Below are 16,927 nucleotides of genomic sequence, written 5' to 3'. Positions count from 1 at the left end.
CAGATTGCAGATAATCTGACACCAACACAGGAATGTCAGGCTCGGGTGCTGGTGCCGGAGTTTCCTGATGCGTTTTCTCCCGTCCCGGGGCAGACTCGAGTAGCCCACCATCACATTGAAGTTGAGCCGGGGGCGCCAGTTCGCCAGAGGCCGTACTGCATATCTGAACGCAAACGGCAGGTAATAAAGGCAGAAATTGACAGACTGGGGGTAACAGAGGAGTCCCAAAGTGACTGGAACAATCCAATTGTTTTAATGGATAAGTCGGACAGGTCAACTTGATTTTGCATTGACTTCAGGCACGTTAATGAAAAATCGAAGTTTGACGCCTATCCCATGTCCCAGGTAGATGAGTTGCTAGAGCATCTAGGTATGGCTCATTTTGTGACGACACTGGATTTAACGAAGGGGTACTGGCAGATACCCCTGACCCCGGAATCCAGAGCGTTTTCAGGTTGTACCAATTTAGGACCATGCCCTTTGGGTTGCACGGAGCACCATCCAGTGGATGATGGATCGCATTTTGCGGCCCCATCAGCAATGCGCCGCTGCTTACACAGACGACGTGGTTATCCACAGATTCCTATGCAGGAAGCCAGTGTAAGGAGGCCAAGACAGGAGTAATATGTTCACCTTTTCTGGTTTTAGTTAGAATTCTTGCAGCAGCATTCTGAATAAGCTGCAAGCGAGACACCTTTGGAGACTTTAGAATCCCAGAAAAAAGTCAATTACAATAGTCAATTCTCGATGAAACAAAGGCATGTATTAGCCTCTCAGCATCAGATACAGAAATAATAGCTCAAAGTTAGCTATATTTCTCAAATTATAAGAAGATGCTTTAGTAATTTTCCTAATATAGGACTCAAATGATTGAGCGGAATAAGCGGCTGTCCCAATTAAATGAGAGGCATCTGAGATGACCTTAGTCACACTTTTTTGTTTATAAATGAAAAGAAAGAATGGAATGACATCACATTATGATTAAATGTTAAATACATCATTTAAAATAAGAATCAATAGGTTTTTTTTTATTCCTAAACAAAATTAATTGCTGTTTTTTATTTCAACATGCAATGAAAAAAAATGAAATCCCATCTTATCACAAGGCGAGGTACCTGTGATGTTGATACTTTCTTTGCAACAGCAGCCTGAGACTCCAGCTCCTTCAAGAGTTCATCATGGTTTACGCAATGTATGCAAGTCACAGCGTAATCACATACTGCACTGTGCTATGCGAACCTGTCTTTGCTCTGAAAAGCGATCTCCGTTCATCATTTGAAAACACTGTATCCCAATTAAATGAAGTCATGTCCCAATTAACTGACATAAATAGCATTGAGAAGAACTGTCTCCCAGAGTTGTATGCTACTTAAGCAGAAATCCTGATTACCAGAATGCCAATTAGGCGGCGCTGACTGTATAAAAAAAGATAGATGTTTGGTAGATGGACAGATACTGAAGAGGAACAGATATAAAACACAGACAAGACAGATACAACTTACCCTGCATCGTTTTCCCCAGTCCCTGCCCCAGCTTCCAGCCATGTTTCTGCAGTAACCGGTGTCCGACATTATCCTGACAGACAGAACAGAGAAGAAAAACCAAAAATATTCCAATAATAAGAACACCCTTCTCCTGCAGATGTCAAAATTATCACAAGATGAGGATCATGTACATAGTTACTATGGAGAATATACAAATGCATGCAAGAAAGTGCTAGAGGAAAGGACTGGGGATGGATGAACCCCTACCCCTCTGAGATAGAAGGGACTGGTTTCCTTAGAGTCAAAGCTCCACCAATCTCGTTCATGGTGTGATTCAGGCAGACTCAGTGCATAATGTTTAAGAAAAAACATAGTAAAGCTAGGTGGTGGGCACAAAAACGTGTAGAATATTTAACACCATATCTAGCTAGTAGATGTTTTATAACACTACATAGATATCGTACATAAGCATGGTGATACCCATCACCTGAAAGAGTATTACATTGCAGCAGGCAACAGAGAGGCATTACATTCTACTTTAGTCATTTGGTGTGTGCTTGAGTGCGAGTGGCTTTTGTTACCCTCGAAATTCACCAAGTAAAATGCAAGGCGGCCCCACCGCTACATAAAAACAAACACAATCATAGCAAGATTATACCAGGCTAGATTCAACTGGGTTCTGAAAACTAGCATGCAGCCGTTTGTTAAAAAAATAATTATAAAAAAAATTAACTAAAGTTAGTAAAAAATACATAAAAAAAGTGAAATGAAAAGACAAACAATAAAACCACTCAATAAATATCAATAAAATGAGCACAATAAAATGATGTACTTAACGTGTTATCAACAGAAGAGTTAAGGTTAGGATGGAACAGGCATAGCCATGGGTTAGACAGCAAGAACTATTAGTGCACGTAGGGGAAATCAGCAAGCAGAATGTCTCATGTATCCTTGGTGTTGGAATGCATTTTAATGGCAGTTCATTCCAGGGTCAGTCGGAAGCCGGCCATACAGGAAGGGGCGGAGCCACAATACCAGAAGTCATCGCCTTAATGCGGTAGGTGACGTGTCAGTCACGGATTGGAGGATACGTGATTGGCCATGCCAACGAAAGAGGGCGTGACTGAGGGTATTTAGGGGAAGTGGCTGAGCTAGCTGTTCCTTCGTCGTGGTTACTGAAAGGACCCGTTTAGAAAATGGAAGTAATTAAATTATCATGAGTGTCTCATGTTTTGTTTGTTTGATTGTGCTAAATGTTCGTCTTTTGTCACTGTTAGACGGCTAACACAAACCAGGAGGTGTCGCTACTAGCCAGCACCAAAACCCGGACTACACTGCACCACTGTTTCACAAACTGTTGTCTTTCACCACACCTGCACACAAGCACTCACTGTCTGGAAAAGTGACCATGTCAGTGTTTGGTGTTATTATACTGTCGTATTATTTCGGGACTAAAACCCTTGTTTTGCACGGAGCGATACACATGGCTGTGTAGAGCCCGTGCTTATTATTTAAGTGTTGTTGACACGCAACCCAGCTAAATAAAGGGAGCTGTTTTACTGAACTTTCACTGTCTTGTGTGTGTTATTCCTGCGCACTGCAAACCACTTTGCCACACCAAGTGATCAAACAGCTCTTGAGATCTGGGGGCCTGCTTTTCAATAGGATGGATATGGGACGATTTTGGCCAATGACTGGGGTTTCTAAGGGGCTTGTAGGAGAGCTTTGATGTCAATAAAAACCCAATACTAATCCAAACTGATTGTGAACATCTCAAAATACTGAAAGAAGCTTAATACATTCATGCCAAACACTTAAGACTTTCTCAATGTCTTCAGATGTCCTGAAGAGAAAGACTAGTCAAAACTTTTGGTCATTGTATTTATTACAGGTTTTTTTTTTTTTTTATATATTTCTAAATTTAACAGGTGTTTTATCATTGCAGATGACTGTAAACATGGTTTTCACCAAACCATTATTCTTCTATTTTTTATTGTGCTCAGACATTCATTCTTACTTTCCAACTAGGTTGTCAAATTCTGAATGCTAAATCAGCCCACAACTACAATAGTGGCACAGTGTTGAAAAGAAGCCTATAAAACATGCACAGCTCTGTGTGTGCGTGTGTGTTGCCCGCGATACCTTGTTTCCATTTGCAGATGAATTTAAAGAGCCCTGGCTCCATCTCAACCAGTCACGTAAAATTGGTACCGACATGCAAATGAAGGATACTGTACCTCAGGGCACAAAGTAAGTATTTCTCTCTTGCATGATAATGTTAGTGTTTCTTCCCCAGTTTGTCCAGAACAAATGTACACTTCTTATGGGTCTGAGGAAAACAAGGCAACCACTTTTTGAAAGAAAGGGTTATTTGTGTATCACTGAAACTATTGATTAAAGTCTGTTATGCCTTTACAAGAATTACCTTAGTGTTTAAAACGTATACAGAACCTCAATTATCCAAAGTAATTAGGACCAGGGGCGTGTTCGGAAAATCAAGTTACAACAATGTAATTGTTTAATATTATTATTATTATTTGTTTATTTAGCAGACGTCTTTATTCAAGGCGACTTACAGAGACTAGCGAGTGTGAACTATGCATCAGCTGCAGAGTCACTTACAACTACGTCTCACCCGAAAGACAGAGCACAACGAAGACTTGTTCAGGGTCACACAGTGAGTCAGTGGCTGAGTCGGGATTCGAACCAGGGACCTCCTGGTTGCAAGCCTTTTTCCTTAACCACTGGACCACACAGCCCATTACTGTATTTGCCCGAATATAAGTCGAGAAATTTAACCCCAAAACACAATCTAAGTTGGGGGGGTTGACTAATACACGAGTAAAAAAAAAAAAAAAAAAAAAACCTTATCAGCAAACCTTTGATGTCTGCAAAAGTCATGGCCAGTGTGTGGTTAGTACAATCCCCGTCTGTACTCAGCAGGGTTTAGGACCCAGGGGATGCATTTCAGTGCAGGAGGCAAGTTTACATACAGTACTTAGCAACGCACCTGCAGGTCGCTTTGAGGCTAGCTCACTGCCGCTTGTTTGTCATTTTTCTTTATTAATAGTTTGTATTAGCGCTTGAAAACAAAGTCTGGTTAAGATCAGGTTAACTTAGTTCAGAGAGAACGGACTCGTTCTGTTTCACTGAACATGCTTTTATGATTCACTGCACTGCCGCTGTGCACCTGCATTGCCATGCCTATCTTTCTTTTGTGGATTACATAAGAACATAAGAAAGTTTACAAACGAGAGGAGGCTATTCAGCCCATTTTGCTCGTTTGGTTACAGAGAATTGTGAGGGTCTGGAACCAACTCCCTGGTAATGTTGTTGAAGCTGACACCCTGGGATCCTTCAAGAAGCTGCTTGATGAGATTCTGGGATCAATAAGCTACTAACAACCAAACGAGCAAGATGGGCCGAATGGCCTCCTCTCGTTTGTAAACTTTCTTATGTTCTTATGTATGCTTTGCAATTATCCATTGATGTTCCATCCTCTAGAAAATCAAGCAGGTTAGTTAAACGCGATCTCCCTTTCCTAAAACCATGCTGACTGTCTCCCAGGATACTCTTACCATATAGGTAATTTTCCATTTTGGATCTTATTATGGTTTCCATAAGTTTACATATAATAGAAGTCAGGCTTATTGGTCTGTAGTTACCTGGTTCGGTTTTGTCTCCCTTTTTGTGGATTGGTATTACGTTTGCAATTCTCCAGTCTGTCGGTACAACCCCTGTGTCAAGAGAGTGTTGCATGATCTTGGTTAGCAGTTTGTAAATAACTTCATTTCTTTGAGTACTATTGGGAGGAGCTCATCCGGCCCAGGGGATTTGTTTATTTTAAGAGCTCCTAGTCCCTTTAACACTTCTGCCTTTTATGCTAAAGTTATTTAAAACTGGATAGGAACAGGTCGACATGTGGGGCATGTTGTCCGTATCCTTCTTTGTAAAAACTTGTGAAAAGTAATAATTTAAGATTTGCTTTTTTTTTTTTTTTCTTCGTCTATGAAGTCGTATATATGTAAAACAAACGTAATAATACAAAAAAGTAATTGCATAGGCCTACAAATTCATTGTCATTCCATTAAAACGCATTCGTATTTTGGGATGATCTTGTAAAAAAAATAAATTAAATAATTCACTTAGCCTAGAAGTTTTCTGTAGTATATACAAAACTTATTTATTAACATAATTTTATTAACAAAGACCATTAATCAGAGCAAGTATCAAAGCTGTCAATTTAATTAATATGCAAATCGAGTCATCCAAATATATAAAAGGTGTTATATTTAATGTATTCATACCAAAGATGGCGGTCATGCTCAGAATTACTTGACAGAGCAGAAACTTTATTTTCTTGAGTACATAAAAAATGATATCAAAATGGTAAAAGGTGGTAGAAAACACGCCACAGTGGTTTTGCAATGCTCAAATGTCTGGAGTGAAATTGCAACCAGATTTAATGCTGAAAGGCGTCCAGGAACAGTATCACATTTAAAAAAATTGTGGAAAAGGCTGTTGCAAAGCAATGCCGACAGTGATTGAGCGGAGCGCCTGACCATCCTTTGCCCCAGATACAGCCTTATTCCATCGATGATACCCAATTTGCTTGCATCAATAGAAGGAGCTATTGATAGTGATAGCATTGGGGTTGATGCACAAGAATCTGGAACGTCAGGTAATATTAACTGCAGTTTCATCAGCATATTGGCTATTACTAAATGCAAATAGTAGTTGTACATTAACGGTCCATTCATCACAGGTGCAGAGAGAGACGCACGGCATGGAATCCGCGCATCATGTGTGCTGCCTGCCCATCGGGCAACCACGTTAAGCATTCCAAGATGATGGTCACACACCATCTGGCAACTGATTGACTTGTAACTCTGCCTGTTGATGAACTTCGGATCCATATATTGCCTATGAAACCGAATACGGATGTGTGTACAGTCAATGGCCCCAATAACTCCAGGTATTCCAGCTGTAGAATAAAACGTGATACAAATATCTTGTTGCTCCTCTTCATTGGGCATGACAACATAGCCTTCATGCAGTGCCACTATCAGCTTGGAGATCCTGTGAACAACACGGCAAACAGTGCTTTCGAGGTTAATTATATTTACTGCCTTATTAAAAATGGAAAGCTCTTCTAAATGTAATACATATTTTGGATTCTACATATTTGATACCGGTTTTATTAATAGTTTCATTTCAGAAAATGTGTCTTTAATGAGGTTTCTCATTTAAACTCGAGTTGGTACGGTAACTCTTCTACTTAGTCTAAATAATTTGATGGTTTACTTTAGTCCCGTATATCAGGAACCTCTAGGGGGCAGCAGTCATGATCTGGAGTGCGGTGCAATTGGGAACATTTTTAATACGCACCTGCGGACTATCTGGAAGTTCTTGGTTTGTTGCAATTGGTGACAACTAGCACACTAGTTTAGTCTAGTCCTGAGGTACTAACCATGGGATCATCTGCAGCTTTTTGTTCGTTGCAATTGACCCATAGGTTAACAGATATTTACACAAGAAAAGCAATAACTTACTTTTACTTAGCTTTGCTTCACAAGATCCATGGAGAAAAAACAAGGTCTTGTTATATTGTTTTACAATCCATGCCATCATTAGCCACCTCAAAACCGAAATATTTATATACTTCACTGCGCAGGCTAGCCAATCTGGAAGTCATTTAATCTTCTCTGCGTGTAAATGCACGACACATCTAAAAGTATTAAGTACAGTGTCATACTGAATGTTGCATTATTTTGAGATGTGTTTTGAAGTACATCTAAATTTATAATGCCAAAAGTTCACATTTTAAATACATTAATAACAGTGTAAGTAATAGCATGGAAAAAATGCAATGAACCACACTGACGCATGCGCATACCTCAAAATAATCCCAATAGTGCTTAATGCAGCATGCAGACAACGTTTTGGTACATTGTAAGCACGTTCTGAATGGAAGAAAAAATTATATTCATATATCAAATTATTTAAGCCGATATTCCTGTTTATTATGTTTTTAGGTGTGTATCCCTTTAAAAAAGACAGTTCTGTTTCTTAATTAGTTGATGTAAGCACTTTTTGAAAACAGGATATAGTTTGGCTGGTGAGAGGAAACAGGTGAAGAAACGGGAGTAGAGCATACAAGAGAGGGTACACAGGTTGTGGATTTGTTGTTTTTCTTGATTTGTAGCTACTGAATGTTTGAAATACATTTATGAAATCGGGTTCTCTCAAAAAGAAAAACGGCAATCAATGGAATAAAATGGTAATAATTTATGTGTGGTGTTTGCCCACGAGACTAACAATGATTGGGTATATACAGGGTTTGTTGTATCTTAATAAAAAATAAACTTGATTATAGTGCGTTTGTGTTTTCAGCAGTAATAGCAATAAAATGTATGTCTCCGTCAGCGTACGTGATTTTTTTTTATCTCACGATATCGCGATATGGAAATTATTATTGATATTGAAATCATATCAAATTATTGATATTGGTGCCCACCCCTAATAATAATATTTAAAAAATGTTTGGATGATGCATTTTTAGCAGGATCAGATAAAATACGTATACAAATATGCAACAGCTACTTTCCCGAAAATTTCTTTGCTTTTCCACTCACATGAAGAATAGACTTGTGGTCTAAAGTGTGTGTGTGTGTATATATATATATATATATATATATATATATATATATATATAAAATCACACATACAGTGCCGTGAAAAAGTATTTGCCCCGTCTGATTTTCTGCATTTTTGCACATTTTTCACATTGTATTTGGTCAGATTTTTTTGTGGGTTGTAGTAGTATGTAGAGGGAGTCTGAGAGAAAAAATGACACCAAAGTTTGGTGCTTCTTTCATTTGTTTGGTGTGCAAGGTAATCAAACATGCAATCTTCAGGTGTGAAAAAGTTATTGCCCCCCTAGTTAACTCAACCCAATTAAAGGGATAATTAGGGTCAGCTGTTTGAGTACTTTGGTTAACAACCAGGCCTGATTTGGGCCAGAGCTGCCCAATATAAATCCGACTAACTTTGGCCCTTACCATCAGAGTGAAGTTGTCAGCACACAGATTCTAGAGGCACATCATGCCACGAACAAAAGAAATTCCTGAAGACCTCCAGAAAAAAGTTGTTGATGCCTATCAGTCTGGAAAGGGTTACAAAGCCATTTCTAAGGTTCTGGGGCTCCACCGAACCACAGTCAGAGCCATACTGTCCGAATGGAGAAAGTTTGGGACAGTAGTGAATCTTCCCAGGAGTGACCATCCTGCCAAAATCTCTCCAAGAGCAAGGCGTAAAATCGTCCAGGAAGTCACAAAGAACCCTAGAACAACATCCAGGGATCTGCAGGCCTCTCTCGTCTCGGCTAAGATCAGTGTTCATGACTCCACCATCAGAAATGCACTGGGCAAAAATGGAATTCATGGCAGAGTAGCAAGGCGGAAACCATTGCTCACTAAGAAGAACACGAATGCTCGTCTCAAGTTTGCCAAAAAGCACCTGGATGATCCTCAAGACTTCTGGAACAATGTTCTATGGACAGATGAGTCAAAAGTGAAACTTTTTGGCCAACATGGGCCCTGTTATGTCTGGCAAAAACCAAACACTGCATTCCACAGTAAGAACCTCATACCAACGGTCAATCATGGTGGTGGTAGTGTCATGGTTTGGGGATGCTTTGCTGCATCAGGAACTGGACGCCTTGCCATCATTGAAGGAACCATGAATTCTGCTCTGTCTCAGAGAATTTTACAGGAGAATGTCAGGCCATCCGTCCGTGAGCTGAAGCTGAAGCACAGCTGGGTCATGTAGCAACAAAAATTCCTCCACGGTGTGTGTGTGTGTGTGTGTGTGTGTGTGTGTGGTCTGCTATGAATGTGCAGACTTGCCAATGGACATGATGTATATCTGTAATCCATCCAATGAATTGTAACGGTTCACAGTACATTATCGACTCCTCACAATCACACAACAGTATAAACATCTTAATTAAGGGCAATATAATATAAAGAAAAGAAAAAAGCATAAAAAGACAAAAACACACTAAAATTAATAAAGGATTTTAAAACTTTTTTTTTTTTAATCAATCCTAATTTTAAATCAGCAAATGAATGAAAAACAATTAAATAAAATGTTTAGAACTAAGTGAATTGTATAACTGTACAGCGTGTGTCTCCTATTCCTTGCTGCGCTCACATCCATTCCCACATATCTGTAGCCAGCCTGCTCCCTGTGTGTGTGTGTGTGTGTGTGTGTGTTTGTGTTTGTGTTTGTGTTTGAGAAATTCAGTGCCTTACCGATTCTATGGGCTTATCCAGCGAGGCCTGCTCGAGTTCCAGCTGCCCCTCCTCATACTGATCGAAGTGATTTCCCTGCGGTTTAAAAAGGAATACATGAGTACAAAGTGAAGACATTGCCCGCTACTGTCAATGCAATGAGATCACCAGCCTCTCTTTCATACACACACAAATGCACAACAGCTGTATCGAAAAACATCATTCAGCAGAGGAGCAAAAAATACAGGACCCGACACTATTTTCTTTTACCACAGGTCAACCTTTAAATTTAACTTTGACCTTTTTATTCAAATAGACATTTTAGCTAAAATGACCTGTATTATATTCTCCTATATTAACCTAAGTCAGACATGTCAGAAATAAACAGACAGCTACTATACCCTTTGTGTTTCAGTACCAACCCCTGCCATTGGAGAACACTGTTTATGGATGACGGTTCACCAGCACACAGAGCATCCCTTATAAAAGTTTACCGGAGTAAATTTGCAGTTTTCCAATTATTATTTTTATTTATTTTCCCCCAATTTGGAATGACCAATTATGTTTTTTCTCCTCACCACAGCGAGTCCCCACACAGCACATTCAAAATCCTAAAAGGTATAAACAATGTCGACCCAGGGGACTTTTTTGAGCTGGCTCTCTATAAATATACCCGGAGTGTCTTTCTAGCAACAGAACGCAGATGAAAAATAAATAAAAACTTCTTGTCCAACGGGCAAAGTATAATGGCAAAACGTGTCCCTCACACAAATCTTGTTGTCCCGGGCGTCAGGTCATACGAATTGCACACCTCTAGTATTTACTACTGTAGGTTGCATAAACACACAAAAAATGAAACATCAGAGGGGCGATGAAACACCAGAGGAGCGCAGGATATTTATTTACTCGCTCTGCTTACTATGACGTGCATACACATTTTAATAACACTTATTATTATTATTATTATTATTATTTTTTATTAGGCAATGTTTAGCTGAATAAATTGTTGTTCAACTTATGTTAAAATTCAAGCTGTTACCTGAATCATACAGTACAGTATAAAAGTGACTAACTCAATGTGTGCTTTTGGTATTGACGAGCTTTAGCATGTGACATCATACATGCCAACAGTTCCTATGAGGTCGGGACAGTCCCGATTTCCTAGCAAATGTCCCGCGTCCCAATGCATAGGAAGAAAGTCCCGATAGTTACACATAGAAAAAAATTAATTTATTCTGCACAGTAGAGTTTGTGAAAACGACATGCTGTGCTCTTCATGCGGCTGACACATCTGCTGATACAAAGGGAAGAACGCTTCATTGTGCATGACAGTAAAGGTAGACACAATTTCAGCTATAATCTGTAACAAACCGGGTTCTAGTCAGATAACGTCCTCTAGTGGTTAACAAACAGGCATATCGCATTGACTTTAGTTTTATCTCAGAGTACCGAGCCATATTTGGACCTTTTACAGCTGACTATGGCTACCACTATAATAATCCTCTTGTGTACTTAATGAGTTAAAATATATTAAACATGTATGTCAACAACATATACATCCCCAGTCACAGCTGTAAATACAAAACTGGAGCAATCTATCATGAAAATGCCATTACCATGACCTACAGTATGTGCAATAAAGTCTTAACAAATATCCATCCCTTTTGGACAATCATATGGTCTTGAGTCTCCATTTAGGCTTTAATCAGAGGCCATAACTTAAGTAGGTCACCCTGACCTAGATTCTGATCCCCTCAAAAACTTCTGCCAAGGAATGTTTCAAGACAAGTTTCCTCATGATTGAATACGCATTCCCTTGGTATATGTATTTTTTTATTTTATTTTTATTTATTTATTTCTTAGCAGACGCCCTTATCCAGGGCGACTTACAATTGTTACAAGATATCACATTATACATTATTTCACATTATACAGACATCACATTATTTTTACATACAATTACCCATTTATACAGTTGGGTTTTTTTTACTGGAGCAATCTAGGTAAAGTACCTTGCTCAAGGGTACAACAGCAGTGTCCCCCACTGGGAATTGAACCCACAACCCTCCGGTCAAGAGTCCAAAGCCCTAACCACTACGCCACACTGCTGCCCATCTGTAAATGTATTTGTGACATATCTATGGACTGACTGACATGTGCCGAGTATATCCTCAGACATGCTGAATGTCTCTACAGTTGGATGAGCAGTTGTTATAAATACACACCTCCACTGCTCCCTGTGCCAGGGATAAAGTACCCCACAGGGGATAAGAATTCTATTCACGATTGAGAGAAACACACATAATAATGCCAAACATGTTGCTATAGATGCAAGAACCTGGCAAATCATTCCGCCAAGATCATTCTAGTAGAAAGTTACCTTATTGTAAATGTAAAAATGTAAGACTTGCATTACAGTTAAGAAAAAAACTCAGATAAACAGTTTGCCATGCAACAGTTCTCTAAGAGTACATGATTCACGTGTCCTTGTTTTTGCACAGTGTATAACACAGTCAAAGCATCTGACTGTGTGTACCGACGCACAGCAGACAGCAGTTAGGATTTGGCTGTGGACATTTTGTAGCGCAAAACAACAGATTGAAATGGTAAATACATAAACGGTATACAAATGCATAATGTGTGTAATGTTCTCAAAATCCCCAGTATTTAAACTCCTGCATGACCGTAGTTTTGCTGCCTTTGCACCAGTAACTTAAGTACACTGTTCTACCGCACTGTTCAATGTACTTATTCACCAAAAAATAACAAGGAAGCTATTGGCACTGCTTGATCACTCTGCTTTAATCACAAAGCAACGACAACGATGCCAAAAATCGTGACAGACATACTCCAAGGAAGCATTACTGCCTGCGTACATACTGAATGAACCGCCTTCATAAAGCTCGCACAAGCCACTCACAGACGCAACCGGCTGCATATTTCAGTACAGTTAAACGATATTTTGCTTTGCATTCGTACCAATGGTCTGCCCCTTCTCGGGAGCTTGTATAACATTCCGTTCTGTTTTTTTAGCAAGGTTTTACCTGGAAATCACGATCCTCGTTGAAGCGAGAGAACCTATCAGCCATTTTCCTGCCGCAGCTACTTCTCATCCCTCTGCTCAAAGGGTGCGTTCACGACACTTTTTTGCGGGCTAGCTTGCAGACGGGAGTCTGCGTGTAACGTCACGGTCTGTGCAGACGGAGCGTGGACAGCTTTGGTAGATGAACAACAGTTCTGAGCCAAAATGGAGGTGGTGTTGAGAGAAATTCTAATCGCAGAAGTGGATGCAATCGAAGTTCCATTTGTGCTCCACCAGCTTCATAATTTACAGCATGATCAGAAAATGTATAGTGTAAACAGTCCCTGCTATAAAGAGATAATATCAACGTATGTTTTGTGATGTGAGACAAATTAATGAGTATTATAACGGGCAGGATTCGCCCCCGCCTTCTCACAAAGGGGTTGTTAGACAATACTGTATTTTGATCTGGGACAAAAATAGTTCAGATACTTGCACATATGGTCACATATCTCACTTCAACTACCTGTTATTAAACCTGATTTATTCTTAATTCTCCCTATCCCTGATAGCCTTTCATCAATAACCAATTACACCTGCTGAAAATAACAGAGCGGTTTTAGGTTCATTTCAACCGTTTAGCATTATTATTATTTTATTATTGTATTATTTTTACATGTTTAAACCTTTAGCAGACGCCTTTATCCAAGGCGACTTACAGAGACTAGGGTGTGTGAACTATGCATCGGCTGCAGAGTCACTTACAATTACGTCTCACCCGAAAGACGGAGCACAAGGAGGTTAAGTGACTTGCTCAGCGTCACACAGTGAGTCAGTCAGTGGCAGAGGTGGGATTTGAACCAGTGACCTCCTCTTTGAATGTTCTCTTGCTGTTATAATACTGGAAAAACATTTTGGAATTGGTTTTAGCCCCCTTAGCAATATTGATTTCTATCTCGGCCTTTCTAACTTCCTTTTTACTTGTGTTTGCAGTTCCAAGTACTCTTTCTGTGTACTTTGTTTTTGGTCCCTTTTAAACGCTCTCTAAAGTGCCTTTTTTCGCTGAATATTTTTTTTTAATTGATCTAGTAAACCATTTGGCCATTTTGTTTTAGATTTAGATTTGTCTACTTTTGGGATGTAATTGTTTTGCACCTCTAGTACTACATTTTTTTAAAAAAGCCATCCTTTTTCTGTGGATGTTTTCTCTATTTTACTCCAATCTACTTCTGTTAGTCTCTGTTTCATACCTTCATAGTCTGCTTTTCTAAAATTGTAAACCTTAGCTTTAGTCATTATTTTTGGGGTTTTAAAAAACACTTCAAATGAGACCATGTTGTGGTCTGAGTTTGCCAATGGCTCTCTGACCTCTGTTTTAGTTATTCTGTCTTTGTTATTTGAAAAGACTAAATCAAGGCATGCCTCCCCTCTAGTCGGTGCCTTGACAAATTGTGTTAGGAAGCAGTCATTTGTCATTTCCACCATTTCAATTTCGTCCGTCATGCTCCCCATCGGGTTCTCCCATTTTATACAGGGGAAGTTGAAATCCCCCATTAGTATGGCTTCTCCTTTGCTACATGCATTTCTAATGTCATTGTATAACAGATTATTTTGCTCAGCGTCTGAATTTGGCGGACTATAGCATGCTCCTATTATTATGCCCTTTGAATTTTTGTCCATTATTCTGACTATTGATTCGGCATTGTTTTCTTTGTCCAGATTTAACACCTGGGCTTCAAGACTATTTCTTATGTATAGCGCTACCCCTCCACCTCTTCTGTCCTGCCTGTCTTTCCTGTACAATGTGTACCCACTAATATTGTATTCGTCTCCATCATTTTCAGACAACCAAGTTTCTGTAACACCTATCACATCGTAGTTACTTGTTAGTGCAGTAGCTTCAAGTTCTAACATTTTGTTTCTGAGACTTCTAGCATTAAGATAAATACATTTAATAGCTGTCTTACCTAAGTTGTTGCCTTTGTTTTGATGTGGTCTCCCTTCTGTTTTTTTTGTTTTCTCCCCCCTTCCTTTCTAGTTTAAATGCTTCTGGACCTCCTCAAGGATCCACACAATACCCGTCACAGACCGCTTCAGTCTGTCAGTGAACTACGCAAAGAGCCAGCTCACACCTTCGCAGACAGCCTCCTATATAGGAGTGCGTATGGATTCCAAGACTATGTCGGAGGCCAGAGTGCAGAGGGTTAATAACTGCTTTTCTGAAGTTTTTAAGCCCAACATAAGGCTCACAGTAGTGACGTTTCAGTGGCTCCTGGGCTTGATGGCAGCAGCTTCCCAGACCCTCCCTTTGGGTCTTCTGTACATGCGCCCTTTCTAAGGCTGGTTCAACAGCAAGGTTTTTCAACCCGCATTGAACTATGGCACTGTCTGCAGGCTGGGGCGCCATGTGGAATGACGGCAGGGGTGCGCAAGGAGTATGGAGACCCCCGTGGCAGAGTCCCTTTGAGCCCTTGCATTCAGCGGAACTGAAATATTTATCCATGAAAGCGGCTTTCTTGCTCGCTATTACTAACCAGGTGAGTGAGATGCAAGCTTTTTCAGGTGCAAAAGCCTACTTAATTACTGCATAAGCCAGGGTGAAAGTCACACTTCGCACTAATCATCTCAGCATTCCACTTGAAGCAGACGGTAGAGCTTGAGGCTTTTCTTCCGCCTCCTTTCCAGTCTGATAGAGAGCGGCAGTTCCATACGCTTTGCGCGGTGCGGGCACTAGCATATTATGTGGACAAAACCAGAAGTCAGTCTTAGCAGTTTTTTATCTGTTATGGGAAAGCTCTGTCTAAACACAGGCTATCAAGATGGATCACAGATATGGTTCAGACTGTATGAACGAGCCAACTTGCACCCTCCAAAAAAGCTCACAGCCCATTCTGCCAGGGGCATGGCAACTTTGTGGGCTTTATTCCAGGGCACAATTGTCAGACGCGAGTGAATCCAAGTCATAAATCTCCTTCCCGATCTGCGAGTGCGCTGTACAACAGGAACAGTGTGCCCCGGACTGGATGGGTTGGCAATTCATTCCAGGGAAAGTCGGAAAGTCGCAATTACAATTGCGGATTGCAGGAAAAGTGATTGCACCAGCTACCAAAGGGGGACATGACGAAGCGATCTGTTTCTCTGTTATGGTTATGCAAGGACCGCTGGAGGAGTGTAAAATAACCGTGAGTGTTTTGTGTTGCCTTGTCTATATTAACTGTTGTTACTTGTCATTATTGATGACTAAATATCCAGGAACTGTCGCTTTTAAGCCAGCACCAGACCTGGACTGCACTGCACTACTGTTCAGCATTTACTATGTATTTCACCACTTACACTGAGAGCATTCACATTGGACTGTGATCGTGTTGTGTCTAAGTGGTGGTGTTGTTAGTATTTCAAGACGGAAATCCCTGTGGGGTTTTGGCTGGGCAACTACACATTAGTGTATATTGCCAACCTTATTATTTATAAAGCTTTCATTAACTGGAACTGTGTTGGGTCGTTATTCTACTGCACTGCAAACCACTTTGCCACACAGAGACATTTGTGATGCAGCGGTGTGGGCCACACCCCACACTTTTACGCGGTTGTATCGGCTGAATGTCGTGGATCCACAAAACCCTGGGTTTGGAACAAGAGTGTCAAGGGCGGCCTCGAGCTCGACCCTTGCAGCATAAAAATGAAGGCGAGTTTCCTCTCAATTTTTTAGCCGACTGGGTTTCTCACGGTAACGTGCAATGTGGCCTTGGCCGAGCCTTGTAGCTTTTCAACTTGGTCTGCAATTTTCCTTGTGACAGCTTTGGTATGTCTATTCAGCCTAGATGGTATCAAAGGATTAATACCCATGAGGTAATGGTTACATTTCTATTTCAGAGAACCAGGGTTATGATAATAACCTAACTTTTTTTTTTTTTGTTCTCTCCAGGCTCACTCCACTTCTCCCAAATGTTACCAATATAGCTTCATTCTCTAATAAAGAGGAACAGGAAGCTGACCATTTCTAAAACTACAAGGAGGTCCAACTTTGAATTACAGTCTGTCAAAAAAAAAAGTCCCTAGTCACTTTGTTATCAGATAATACATAATGAAAAGTGGAAGACCAAGCAATTTGCAAAATTATAAACAAA

At 40.2% G+C, this 16,927-nt stretch overlaps 1 protein-coding gene across 1 annotated transcript in view; it reads right to left on the bottom strand.

The window, feature by feature from the left end:
- The window catches only part of LOC117434970 (G patch domain-containing protein 8-like), a 47,929-nt gene extending 34,915 nt beyond the window's left edge, over positions 1-13,014 (bottom strand). The window contains exons 1-3 of the mRNA XM_034057732.3: positions 12,823-13,014; positions 9,800-9,874; positions 1,503-1,575 (exon numbers count right to left, since the gene is read on the bottom strand). Coding sequence (XP_033913623.3) covers positions 1,503-1,575; positions 9,800-9,874; positions 12,823-12,891 — 217 coding nt within the window. The 5' untranslated portion in view covers positions 12,892-13,014. The remainder of the gene's footprint in view (positions 1-1,502; positions 1,576-9,799; positions 9,875-12,822) is intronic.
- Between the last annotated feature and the right edge of the window lie 3,913 nt (positions 13,015-16,927).

Source organism: Acipenser ruthenus, chromosome 28, assembly GCF_902713425.1.
Source record: "Acipenser ruthenus chromosome 28, fAciRut3.2 maternal haplotype, whole genome shotgun sequence".
Classification (NCBI taxonomy): Eukaryota; Metazoa; Chordata; class Actinopteri; order Acipenseriformes; family Acipenseridae; genus Acipenser; species Acipenser ruthenus.
Note: the sequence above shows the minus strand (reverse complement) of the source record. Positions and strands in the feature narration are given on the sequence as shown.